This window comes from Populus nigra, chromosome 11 (genome assembly GCF_951802175.1).
Source record: "Populus nigra chromosome 11, ddPopNigr1.1, whole genome shotgun sequence".
Classification (NCBI taxonomy): Eukaryota; Viridiplantae; Streptophyta; class Magnoliopsida; order Malpighiales; family Salicaceae; genus Populus; species Populus nigra.
Window position 1 is genome coordinate 16136774 of NC_084862.1, and position 13349 is coordinate 16150122.

General features: G+C 35.7%; 1 protein-coding gene and 1 pseudogene across 1 annotated transcript; both read left to right on the plus strand.

Moving 5' to 3' along the window:
* The first annotated feature begins 7966 nt into the window (after positions 1-7966).
* LOC133668407 (BURP domain protein RD22-like) lies at positions 7967-9272 on the plus strand. The gene has a single exon (XM_062088223.1). The coding sequence runs from the start codon at positions 7993-7995 to the stop codon at positions 9040-9042; it is 1050 nt and encodes a 349-aa protein (XP_061944207.1). The 5' UTR covers positions 7967-7992; the 3' UTR covers positions 9043-9272.
* Positions 9273-9451: 179 nt separating this feature from the next.
* On the plus strand, positions 9452-10749 carry LOC133668144 (BURP domain protein RD22-like; annotated as a pseudogene).
* Positions 10750-13349: the final 2600 nt, after the last annotated feature.

The window sequence follows — 13349 nt, forward strand, 5'->3', positions numbered from 1 at the left end:
CCTGATGTTGTTGGGCAGAATTTGTCCAAGTTTGATGGTAATTCTATAGAAAAGGTTACTCAATATCGAAGTGTAGTAGGGGCACTTCAGTATCTTACAATAATAAGGCCTTACATTGCTTTTATTGTTAGTAAGGCATGTCAATCATGCAACAGCCAACCTCAGCTCACTGGCTTTTAGTCAAAAGGATCGTGTGGTATCTAAGAGGAACAATGCAAGATGGGTTATTATTAAGTCCCTCAAGCCACTTGACAATAAAAGGATTCATAGATGTAGACTAGGGTGCTCAACCTGATGATAGGTGAAGTTTAAGTGGGTATCTGGTGTTAGAGTATATTACTTTAGATTGTGACACTTGTCATAATCATAATATAGCAGGCAGTTAGTTTGTTAGCTGAAGGTTGTTAGTTTGTTAACTACAACTATATAAACAATTATCTCGTGTGACTGAGGTTAAGTTGAATAAACAAAAGGAATTCATTTAGTCTCTTCACTTCTCTCTATTTGCTCTCTATCTGATTACAGTAATATACAAGCTTGTAGTCTCTGTTTTCTAAAGATTAACATGGTATTAGAGCACATTGCTGCTCACGCTTAAAATTCTTGATCCTCTGTTGCTTCCATATTCTCTGTTACCTCTACTTCAATTTTGTTCTTCCTCTGCAGTTCTACTTACATTTGAAGTTTCTTGTGCTTCGTGTTAATCTTCATTTCTTGACTGGTAATTTTTCTGAATTGTGCACAACAAGTGTTTGGTATATTGTCTCATTCACAGATTGATCCAAGAATCACGATGGTGACTGCTTCACAACTTCAACTACTTCAATCTCCAATTACAGCTCTTATTCCCTCTATTTCTACATCAGTTAATGTCAAACTTGATGATTCGAACTACCTCAATTGAAACTTTCAGCTGCAACTGTTGCTTGAAAGCAATGGAATTATGAGGTATGTTAATGGTTTGCTCCCTTGTCCACCTCAACATGACTCAAACTCTGATGAATCTGGTATTACTTCTTCTTCCCCTACTGATGAGTATATAGTATGGAAAATGCATGACCGAGCTATTATGCAATTGATCACTGCCATATTATCACCTATTGCTATGTCCTGTGCAATTGGTAGTATAAGTTCTAAGGATTTGTGGACTAGGTTGAAGGAACAATTCTCCATTGTATCTAGGACTAGCATTTTTCAGATGAAATCCAATCTGCAAACAATTAAAAAGGGGTCAGATTCAATTTCCCAGTACCTTCATCGAATTAAAGAGGCTAGGGACTACCTTTCTGCAACTGGGGTCTTCTTTGCAGATGAAGATATTGTTATTCTTGCTTTGAATGGTCTACCTACTGAATATAACACCTTCAGATGTGTTATTAGAGGGCATAAAGTGTGATCTCATTGAAAGACTTTAGATCGCAATTACTTGTAGAAGAAGTGATTGTTGACACTTCAGCTTATAATCCTCTTATGACAGCTATGGCTGCCAATACAGGTTCCACACGAGGGGCTCCTTTTCAGTCACAAAGTTTCTCTGTAAATCATGGTCAATCTCAGGTGAATAATAGAGGCTTTCAGTCCTATAATGGGAATAAGCACAGGGGTAGAGGCCACTTTACTCAGGGACCTAGATTTTATGCTTCTAGACCAGCATTTTCTCCCTTGCCACATGTGTTTCCCAACTCTAATTTGGGAGTTCTTGGTTCATCTCCTGGTCAGCAATTTCGAACTCCTCCTGCATCAATGCTTCCAATTTGTCAATTATACAACTCTGAGGGCCACACTGCCCCATTTTGTGGAAATTCGTCTCCTCAACATACAAAATGTCACATTTGTGGAAGAAGTAATCATTCCACCTGGTATTGCTTTTATAATGATAAGGGTCCTAATTACATTGGGGTGCACACCAATGCTTCTTATTCTCCACAGCCTTATTATCATCTGCCACCACAGAACTTGCAGTATAATTCATCTCCAGCTTCTTCTCAACATGTATCAGTCACATCAGCACAACACAGAGCAACCCAACAGCCCCCAATACAAGCCATGCACACGGGGCTTAACTCTGCCTCTCCATCCTCATGTTCTTCAGGTCCTTCACAAGTGTGGTTGACCGATTCTGGTGCCACCAACCATATGACAGCTGATTTGGGCAATCTGTCACTGGCCTCACCGTATCCAACAAATGAAATAATTCACACTGCCAATGGTGAAGGTCTCACAGTGTCTCATATTGGTCATTCTACCATTACTTCATCACTTTCTCCACTTAAATTGAATTATGTGCTTTGTGTTCCTCAACTCACTCAGAATCTATTGTCAGTCCATCGACTTTGCCTTGATAATAATTGTTGGCTTATATTTGATGCCTTCTGTTTTTGGATTCAGGACAAAGCCACAGGGAAGATCATTTACAGGGGGTTGTGCAGTAATGGATTGTATTCTATCCACTCCTTCTCACCTTCAAATTCCCAGCAGCCATATCCAGCTCAGGTTTTTCTTGGTCAACTTGTTCAGTCCAATATGTGGCATCATAGGTTAGGTTATCCTACAAATAACATTGTCTCTTTGATGTTACATAAAGCTAATGTGCATGTTCCCAAAACCACCTCACCTATAATGTGTCATCCATGTCTTGAAGGGAAGTTTAGCAAACTACCTTTTCCACAGCATGTCAATAAGTCTGTAATTCCTTTCGAAACTATACATACTGATTTGTGGGGTCCTGCACCTTGTACATTGGTTGATGGTTATCGATACTACACCATCTTTGTTGATGAATGTACCAGATATTGCTGGATTTTTCTTTTAGTAAACAAGTCTGATTTGTTCTCTACTTTTGTTCTGTTTTATTCCTTTATTGTTAATCAATTTACATCCACCATTAAAACTCTTCAAACTAATGGGGGGGAGAATATACCAGCACTAGATTGAAGAATTTTCTCCTTGACATGGGCATTTCTCATCACCTCTCATATCCATAGACTCCTGAACAAAATGGGGAAGCTGAGAGGAAACATAGACATATCATTGAAACCACTATCACCTTGTTACAAACAGCCAAATTACTATCTCAGTTTTGGTCCTATACTTGTCAAACAGCCACATATTTAATCAATCGTATGCCTACTGTTGTTCTTCATCATAGCTCCCCTTTTGAGATGTTATTCGGCTTATCTCCAAGCCTTAATCATCTACGAATTTTTGGATGTGCTTGTTTTCCTCTCCTTAAACCTTATAATAGCACCAAATTGCAGGCTAAAACTACAAAATGTGTGTTTCTTGGATATGCCATAAAATATAAAGGCTATTTGTGTTATCATGTACATACAATGAGATTGTTTATCTCTAGGCATGTTACATTTGATGAACAACAGTTTCCATATCCAGATTTATTGTCTACACATTCAAACACACTAACATCACGATCACCTTGCCAACCTTCCACTTGTCCTGTGCCTATAGTAACTCCAGAAAATGTAATTGTCCCAACCATCCCAGCTTCTCCATCTCCTCCTCCTCATACCCATACACCTGTCCTTTCTGTCATCTCTGCTCATTCCCAGTCCATTGCTGCTCCACTCCACGCCTCTCCTCTGTTTCCTGTGGCACCTGATATCAACATTACTTCTGGTTCAGAATCTCATGGTTTTATTCCTGATAATTTGCAAGTGGTCTTGTCTATTCCTCCCCTCAATTTACATCCAATGCAGACTAGAAGCAAGAGTGGGATTCTTAGGAAGAAGGTCTTTTCAGCTAGTATTCAGGACTTGGGAGGTGCTGATATGTCCTTGGTTGAACCATCTAGTTATAAGTCTGCTGTCAAAATTCTCGTGTGGTTACAAGCCATGAAAGAAGAAGTGAATGCTTTACATGCTCAAAGCACTTGGAGTCTAGCTTCATTGCCAGCAAACAGGAATTTGGTGGGCTGTAAATGGATTTTTAAGGCCAAGAGACACTCCGATGGCTCTATTGCTAGACATAAAGCAAGGTTGGTTGCTAAAGGTTTCAGTCAAGAACCTGGATTGGACTATGGGGAGACGTTTAGTCCTGTTGTGAAACCTACAACTGTCAGGTTAGTTCTTGCTCTTGCTGCACATTTCAATTGGTCTTTACGACAATTAGACGTCAAAAATGTTTTTTTGCATGGCATTCTTCAAGAGGAGGTTTATATGTCTCAGCCTCCTGGTTTTGAAGATTCCAATCATTCTCATCTCGTGTGTAAGTTGCATAAATCTCTTTATGGACTTAAACAAGCGCCTAAGGCTTGGAATGATCAGTTTACTCAGTTTCTTTTTTCTGTGGGGTTTGAAACCACCTACTCTGATTCCTCTTTGTTTGTCAAACATGTTGGTCCTGTGATTGTGATACTGCTTCTCTATGTGGATGATATTATTATCACTGGGAGTGCATTTAGTGCAATTCCACAAGTTATTAGTGCTTTTATTACTAAATTTGATATCAAAGATTTAGGATTCCTCCACTATTTCTTGGGGATCCAGATTACTCGAACTGCCACCGGGTTGTTTCTATCACAGACTAAATATGTTGAGGATCTGTTGACTAAATCTGAAATGGTTGCAGCTAAACCCTGTGATACTTCATGTCTCCCTTACCATTGGCTACTCAAAAAGGATGGGGAACCTTACTCAAATCCTACGTTGTTTAGAAGCATTGTCGGGGCTCTGCAGTACTTAACTTTCACAAGGCCTGACATTGCTTTTTCTGTGCATCAAGTATGTCAGTTTATGCAGAATCCCATGGTGTCTCACTTTACTGCTGTTAAATGTATACTGCGATACCTTAAGGGCACTATGCAGCTTGGTCTATCCTATACTAAAGGTGATTTGCAGTTAAAAGCCTTTAGTGATGCTGATTGGGCAGGGGACCCTAATGACAAGCGGTCTACAACTGGTTTGGTGGTCTTCTTGGGCAACAATCCGATTTCATGGTCCTCTAAGAAGTAACAAACTATTTCTCGATCTTCGACTGAAGCTGAGTATCGTGCTTTATCATTCACCTCCGCTAAATTGGATTAGATAAAATAGTTATTAGCATTTCTACAAATTTCACTACCTGGTGTGCCTGTTCTTTTTTGTGATAATATGTCAGCCATTGCCTTGTCTTTCAATCCTGTTCAGCATCAAAAGACTAAGCACATCGAAGTGGATGTGCATTTTGTTCGTGAAAGGGTTTCACGTAACCAGCTCTCAGTGCAGTTTGTGTCCTCTTAAGAACAGTTTGCTGATATTCTTACCAAGGGGTTGAGTGCTCCTCTATTTCGCACCCATTGTTGCAATCTCATGCTTGGTTTCTCCAAGTCTGATCTTGAGGGGGGAATGTTAGAGTATATTACTTTAGATTGTGACACTTGTCATAATCATAATATAGCAGGCAATTAGTTTGTTAGCTGAAGGTTGTTAGTTTGTTAACTACAACTATATAAACAATTATCTCGTGTGACTGAGGTTAAGTTGAATAAACAAAAGGAATTCATGTAGAGTGTGTTTGGTATTGCGGTAGTGGTTGTGGTTGTGGTTTAAAAAAAGTTGTTTTATAAAAAGTACTTTTAGTTGAGGTTGGTTTGAAAAAATAGGTATTTGGTTAAAACTGTGGTTGAAATTGAGGTTGAAGAAAAAGTAGTTTTAATGTGTTTGGTTAAGAATGCTTTTGAAATTGAGGTTATAAAATAATTTTAAAAAATATATTTTAATATTGATGGTTTTTAATTTAAATATTATGGATTTAACTATTGCTATTACATCATGAAATAAGTCACACTTTATATATAAAAAATAACTTTAACAAAAAAACTATCTATAATTTCATTACGTACAAAATTCATCCGACAAAAACTACAAAATTAGGTAAAATATTATCAAAAATAAAATTAAGATTACAGTACGAGTAAATTTAATTCACCTTAAATTAATTTTTTTTTTAAAGTTGTTGTTCACGTTCACGTGAACAATGCAAGTGAAACTAATTAAGTGTACTGGTTTAAAAAAAAAAAAACTTGTTCACTGAACAGTGAAAGCATGCCTCCACTGTTTAAAAAAAAAATGCCTCCACTGTTAAAAAAAAATAAAATTGTTTAGTGAACAGTGGAGCCATGCAAAAAGCAGGCAGGAGCTGCTTCTCATTTTCTCCCGTTTCAAACGCTGTAACACGTGGGACCCAATGAACAGTAACTCGCGTTCATGTGTTACCAAACAGACGCCACCACGTTGTCAAATGGTTTCTTAGTCTCTTCACTTCTTTGAGTTCTCTCTATTTGCTCTCTATCTGATTACAGTAATATACAAGCTTGTAGTCTCTGTTTTCTAATGATTAACATCTGGTTTATCTAGGGGGTAACTTAATCTCTTGGTCCTCTGCCAAATAAAAAGTAGTGTCTCGCAGTAGTCTAGAATCTAAGTATCGAAGCCTTGCCTTAGCTACTGCTGAAATTGTTTAGATGTGAAAGTATTTAAAAGAGAAATGTTTATGAGAAGAAATAAAGATAGGAAGAAGAGAAGAGGCAGCAAAGATTGTATTTGAATTTATTTCAAATTGAATGAATAATCTGATTGCATACTTTCATTGCAATCGTTACACATATATATTCAAACTAAGAAAAACAGAACTGCAAACTTCTAACATTAAATCATGCTGTGATCTGTTAACATGATAACAGATTAACTAACTCCTAGAGACTAGGACAATAGCTCATTATTTGCCTGAGAATTAGAAATAACATAAACAGAAAAATCTTTGACAGCTCTTGAAGCAATCTTCAACAGGATGCAACCCTTGCTGCAAGAACTATGTGTTTCATGTTAGAACGAAGCACATAGAAATCGATCTTCACTTCATCTGAGATCAAGTTACAAGAGGAAAGATCTATTGACTGAAGAGCAGCCAGCAGATCTATTGACTAAGCACCTCACAAGTTCAAGGTTTTTGTTCCTCAAAACTCAGCTTCGTATAGTTGCCAAACCCTTTCACTTGAGAGGGGATGATAAACCAAGGCTAGAAGAGTCTGTTACGTGATTTACTTAACTTGTCATAGCTGTTTTACAGTTATACCAGCTGTCATTACAGCTGGTTTTCCTGCCTTCTGTAACCACCTTCTAAGGAACAATATATATATGATTTATTCTTTGGCTTCAAGCGATAAGAGAACAGAGAGATTTACTTTCTCAAATTCTATATGGAATATACATCTTTTCTTTCTTTATTCATTTATAAAGACACTGTGGGTGCGACATCAGCACCCACTAATGGGATTTACTTTCCACTAGTGGGTGCTGATGGCGCAAAAGTGAAAGCTGCAACAGTTTGCCACTCAACTCATCAGCTTGGACTCCAGAGCATCTGACGTTTGAACTTCTCTGAACTAAGCCAGGACCGGGAGTTTGACATTTTTGTGGTTACTGACAGTCTTTCTCGGGTTCCAACAAAGGATCAAGAAAAGACTCCATGACCATAGATCAAAGCTTGGTCTTTATAGGCAAGGGACCTTGATTAATATTTAGTTTGTAGTGATTTGTACTTCCTAACCTGTTGTCACCCCCCTTCTAGTGTCGTAGTTGTTTGTGTTTGCAACGTTTAGCTTAACAAAAAGATCCTAAAAAGGCTGAAAAGGCTGCCTTTACAGGCTTTGAATCATCTATTGAAAACCTTGCTAGTGCTATTTTCTAGGTACTGGTAGCTCCCTCACCAGAACACAAAACATGCAAATCAAATGAATTATTTTGGAAAATTTCCATTTTCAATCTATGTTTGGCAGAAAAGCCAAGAAAAGGTGGGATCCATCGGCAGAATTGCTTGATTCTTCCCGCATATACTCACATGCCTAAAAACACATTTGTAAAAGATAATTATAACATTATTGGTGTATAGAACAAGCGACGGCATCACAAGTCCTTGTTTGTTTGTCCCACCAAGCAACTTGCAAGATGGCAAGTACTTGTTATAGTATTTGCTCACTTCTTCATTATCTTCAAAAAAATGTCTCTCGCCAATTCTTGTGCACTGCTCCTCCCCTTCTTTCTTACTCTCTCCCTCTACATCACCTTCTCCACCGCTGCTAATACCATCGGTGTAACCCACACGACAGTGGCTGTGGCTGCTGACAATGTCCCTTTACCAAAGAAAGTTGCCACCTTCCTCCCTAGCGATATTTCTCCACCTACTGAGAAGTATTGGTACTCAAGGTTGCCCAACACTCCATTGCCAAAAGCCCTGAGATATCTTCTACAACCTGGTCATTATCCTTCAATCACCAGAGAATTCGCTAATGAAAACGTAAGTGCTGCTGTTATCCTAAGAAGATATAGAATAACTTATAGCAAACGAGGCTACAAAAGAGGCGATAAAAAATCCCTAAACTCTGCCCTCCCTGACTCAACGATATTCTACCAGTACGACGATCTCCATCCAGGTAAAAAAATGAAAGTTCTTTTTACGGATAGTGGAACCAAGGTTAGTTTCTTGCCTCGTCAAATCGCAGAGTCTATACCATTTTCCAGTGACAAAATACCAGAGATTTTGAAGTACTTTACACTAGAAGTCAACTCAAAAGAGGCTCAGGTCATCAGAGAAGAAATAGGAGGATGCGAGGAGCCAAAGATGGAAGGAGAAGACAAATATTGTGCTACATCTCTAGAGTCATTAATTGATTTTACTGTTGAAAGGCTTGGCCAAAATGTTCGGGTACTCTCGACTGGAGCAGGCAAGAAGCAAGAGTATACGGTTTCAGCCGAAGTGAGAATGATTGGAGATCATAAAGCAGCAGTGTGTCACAAGATGAGATATCCTTATGCAGTGCACTATTGCCATGTAATCGCAGACACAGAGGTTGATGAGGTTCCATTAGTGGGTGCTGATGGCACAAAAGTGAAAGCTGTAACGGTTTGCCACCTCAACACATCAGCTTGGAGTCCAGACCATATGGCGTTTCAAGTTCTCAAAATTAAACCAGGACCTGCTGTTTGTCACTTTCTAGATAGTGATACTCTCGTTTGGGTGCCAAAGAAGGATAAAAAAATGACTCCATGACCATAGGTAAAAGCTTGGTATTGATCAGCAGAGGGCTTTAATAAGTTTGCTGCCTTGCTGTCGTTGCTGTTTATAATATGTATGTACTTCCGTCCCTTCCCTGTTGTCGTAGCTGTTTATGTTTGTCATACACACGCACCCCCTCACCCTGTTTTAGTGTGGAAGCCCTGGTTTTCTTAAGAAGAAGGTGATCCTGAAAAACCAGCCTTATCAGGTATTCACATTCAGAAGTACAGTTGCAATTTGGTATTACGCTTAGAAAATGTGCTCCCATAATCAATGGAAGAAACCTCGGTCAATAAATATAAGAAAAAAAAAACATGTATACATATATAGTAGAAAAAACATGGCAACCACAAAATATTTGATTATATTGTTTCACAGGGGACTGCCATCAACTTCATCCTGATACAAGATAACCATTAAAAAAAACCCAGCCGCAACGATATTCTACCAGTACAACGACCTCCACCCTGGCAAAAAGATGACATTTCTTTTTACTAATAGTGGAACCAAAGTTAGTTTCTTGCCTCGTCAAGTCGCAGAGTCCATACCATTTTCGAGTGACAAAAATACCAGAGATTTTGAAGTAGTTCCACTAGAAGTCACCTCAAAAGAAGCTCAGGTTATCAGAGATGAAATAGGAGGAGCCGAACATGGAATGAGAAGACAAATATTGTGCAAAATCTCTTGAGTCATTGATTGATTTAGTGTTGAAAGTCTTGGCCATAATGATCGGGTGCTATCGACTGAACCAAGCAAGAAGCAAGAGTATACTATTTCAGAAAAAAAGGGAAAATGATTGGAAAACATAAAGCAATTGTGTTTCATTAGATGAGATACCCATACGCAGTGCACTAATGCCATTTACTCGAAACAAAAAGATCCATGACGTCCCCACTAGCATGAGTGCTGATGTCGCAAAAGAGAAAGCTGCAACAGTTTGCCCCTCAACTCATCAGCTTGGATTCCAGAGCATCTGGCGTTTGAAGTTCTCTAAACTAATCCAGGACCGGGTGTTTGACATTTTCGTGGTTACTGACAGTCTTTTCCGGGTTCCAACAAAGGATCAAGAAAAGACTCCATGACTATAGATCAAAGCTTGGTATTTATAGGCAAGGGACCTTGATTAATATTTAGTTTGTAGTGATTTGTACTTCCTAACCTGTTGTCACCCCCCCCCCCCTCTATATTCGTAGTTGTTTGTGTTTGCAACGTTTAGCGACAAAAGGATCCTGAAAAACCTGCCTTGACAGGCTTTGAATCATCTATTGAAAACCTTGCTAGTGCTATTTTCTAGGTACTGGTAGCTCCTTCACCAGAACATTCTTCTGTGTTTTTGCCAGTTGCTGGCTTGCTGCGTTATCCCGTCTGTGTCTATAAGCTTCTTTTTCTTTTTTTTTTGCTGTGAAGTAACTAAAATGCTAAGAGATGGGACATTTTGGATGATGTGTGTGCTTCTTGCATGTGATCCAACTTTTGTATGAATTGAGGGGGTAAAACAGGACTTCAAAGCTGGCCTTTGTTCCTGTTCATCAGGACTGGGTTTGTTTCTGCGGGTTCCCGGAGGAGACCCTGAGAACCTATCTTGTGTACTCTCAGGTTTTATGTTATTTTCTATTCGAATTAGGATTTTGATTATTATTATCCTGTAAAATTCGATTTAATAGTTATTTAAGAAGTTACAATCTCTATTCTGAGAGCAAACTATTAGAAAAGAATTACTTACTAATAAAACTCTCTGCTTGATCCATTTTGTAAAAAATCTAGTTTTTCTTGTTTTTTCATTCATATTTTTCAAGGTAAATTCCATCATAGATGAAGGGAAAATCACATGTCCAAGTGTTATCTATGTTGTAAAAATGAATTGAAGTTAAAATCACTTCAAAATTCAAACCAACGTTAATTTATGTCATATCAAATCATCAACAAACTAGAAAACAAAACATGCAAATCAAATGAATTATTTTGGAAAATTCCCATTTTCTGAATCTATGTGTGGCAGAAAAGCCAAGAAAAGGTGGGATCCATCGGCAGAATTGCTTGATTCTTCCCGCATAGACTCATATGCATAAAGACACATTTGTAAAAGATAATAATTGGTGCATAGAACAAGCGACGACATCACAAGTCCTTGTTTGTTTGTCCCACCAAGCAACTTGCAAGATGAAAAGTACTTGTGATAGCATTTGGTTATTCAAGGACCATACTATAAATATACTGTTCCTTTTGTGCCTCCATCAGGATGGTTCTCAGTAAAAAAAACTTGAACAATGATGAATACAAAAGGTTTAATTTTACCCATCATTTTAAATATTATTTTCGATGCTTGGAATGATGGATGCTTCTGTATGTTACACTTGAATTTGTTATAATTTAGTTCGGATATTTATCATTATTATCCCTAGACATTTTATTAGGTTCGGTTAGTAATATAAAACTATAATGGGAATCTTAGTTAATAAGTAAAGTTATGTGAAAATATTTTTATTACATGATATCATAATTTTAATGATCAAGTTGTTATGAATTTAAATCTTATTATATTTTTACTTTATATGATAAAAATTAAACATAAAATAATGTAAGTCTATACGAGTTTTAAGCCGAAAAACTTTCATTTAAGTTGGAGTTGGTGTATTATAAAATAATATAAAATTATTATTAGAATTTCACCTAACAACTTAAGTTATTTGATTAAAAACATAAATATATTTAATTGTAAACTATTTGGATCAATTCGCTAGTGTAAGTAAATTTAATTATAATATTTAATTTTAATTACATTGACAAATAAATTGAATTTACATATTTAAAAAAAATTGAATTCATTTTATTTTTTATATTACTGTTATCACCTCCACCTTATTTTTTCCAAGGTTTCTTAAAAAAAAAGAGATGGATAAACGTTTATTTTAAGAAGCTAGTTTCAACGTTAATTTCTTTTTTTTAGTGTAGTCAATTAAAGAAGTTGATTTCTAATTTATTTTTATATCATTTTTAGAAATTAAATTCCATTTAAAATTATATTATTGACACTTAAAATGGTTCTAAACAAAAATAATATATATTAAAATCTTTGAATTGAATTCAATTTAGAGAATTCCAAAACATGTTGTTAAAAAAGACATAAACAAAAACACAAGATAAAATAAATTTGTTTTTGAAATAGTTTTGAAGTTAATTTTTTATATTTTTAAGACAAAAAATATAAAAAACATATATTTTTTTTTATCTCTATTGTTTTTTCCATTCCAAAATAGCAACAAAGCTCTACTCAAAAGTTTTTTTTATTATTATTATTGTCCAGGTAAGTTTTCTCTTGAGACACATCCCAGCATCTACCGTATCATTTGTATCCCCAACAAAAATAGGTACAGAACCACACCATAGATGTATAGAGAAATTGGATCGCTCTTCAATTATATAATTTTTTTTGTTTATCAATTCAAACGCATTACTGTTCCTGCTATATATAACTATAAACTACAAATGTATAAACTTTTACGATGAACATTAATGCACAATAAATACCTTTTTCTGTTTTAATAATTAAACATTTTTTATAACTTTACAGTTTTTTTAAAGAGTAATTTATTTTTCATTTAAAAGTTAATAGATATGTTCTTTTCATATCACTATAAATTCTCTAATTTTAATTAGAGTTACAAAACCATTTTAACAAGTCAATCAAAAATTTAAGATTTAAACTGATTTAAGTTTTTTTTAAAATAAATAAATTAAAGAAGAAAGTGGTCTAATTTAATCAGGTTAAAATTCACAGATATCTTCTTACAAAATTTATTTTTGTATGGAATCGTTTATTTAAAAAAAATAAAAAACTTTGAATAAACATGAATTATCTAAATCTAATTAATATAACATTAGAATTGGTATAAGATTTTTTTTAAAAAAATAAACTAGAGAAGGAAGTGCTGTAATTTAATTAGGTTAACATTCGCTGATTTTTACTACAAAATTTATTTTATATGGATTGTTTTAATATATTTTTAAAAAATAAAACTTGAATTAATTTTTTTTATTTGAATTCATAGTTTATATAAATCAAGTTTTAAAATTATAATTCTAATTTGAATACTCTATTTTTAATAAGATTAAAAAGATGAACTAAAATCTAATCCAAATATATCTTTTATTAAAAAAAAAACATGAATCATTCCAACAGAAAAAGAATTATTTTTTGAGTTATGAAAGTTGCTCATAATTCTGGACAATCAAAGCCCAAGTTGTAGGTTTTGCTGCTAAAATAATGAAAGACTCCGGCCACTTGATCGCAAACCACAAGC

Excerpts from the sequence above, each read along its gene's own strand:
- LOC133668407 (XM_062088223.1), top strand. The coding sequence starts at position 7,993 with ATGTCTCTCGCCAATTCTTGTGCACTGCTCCTCCCCTTCTTTCTTACT.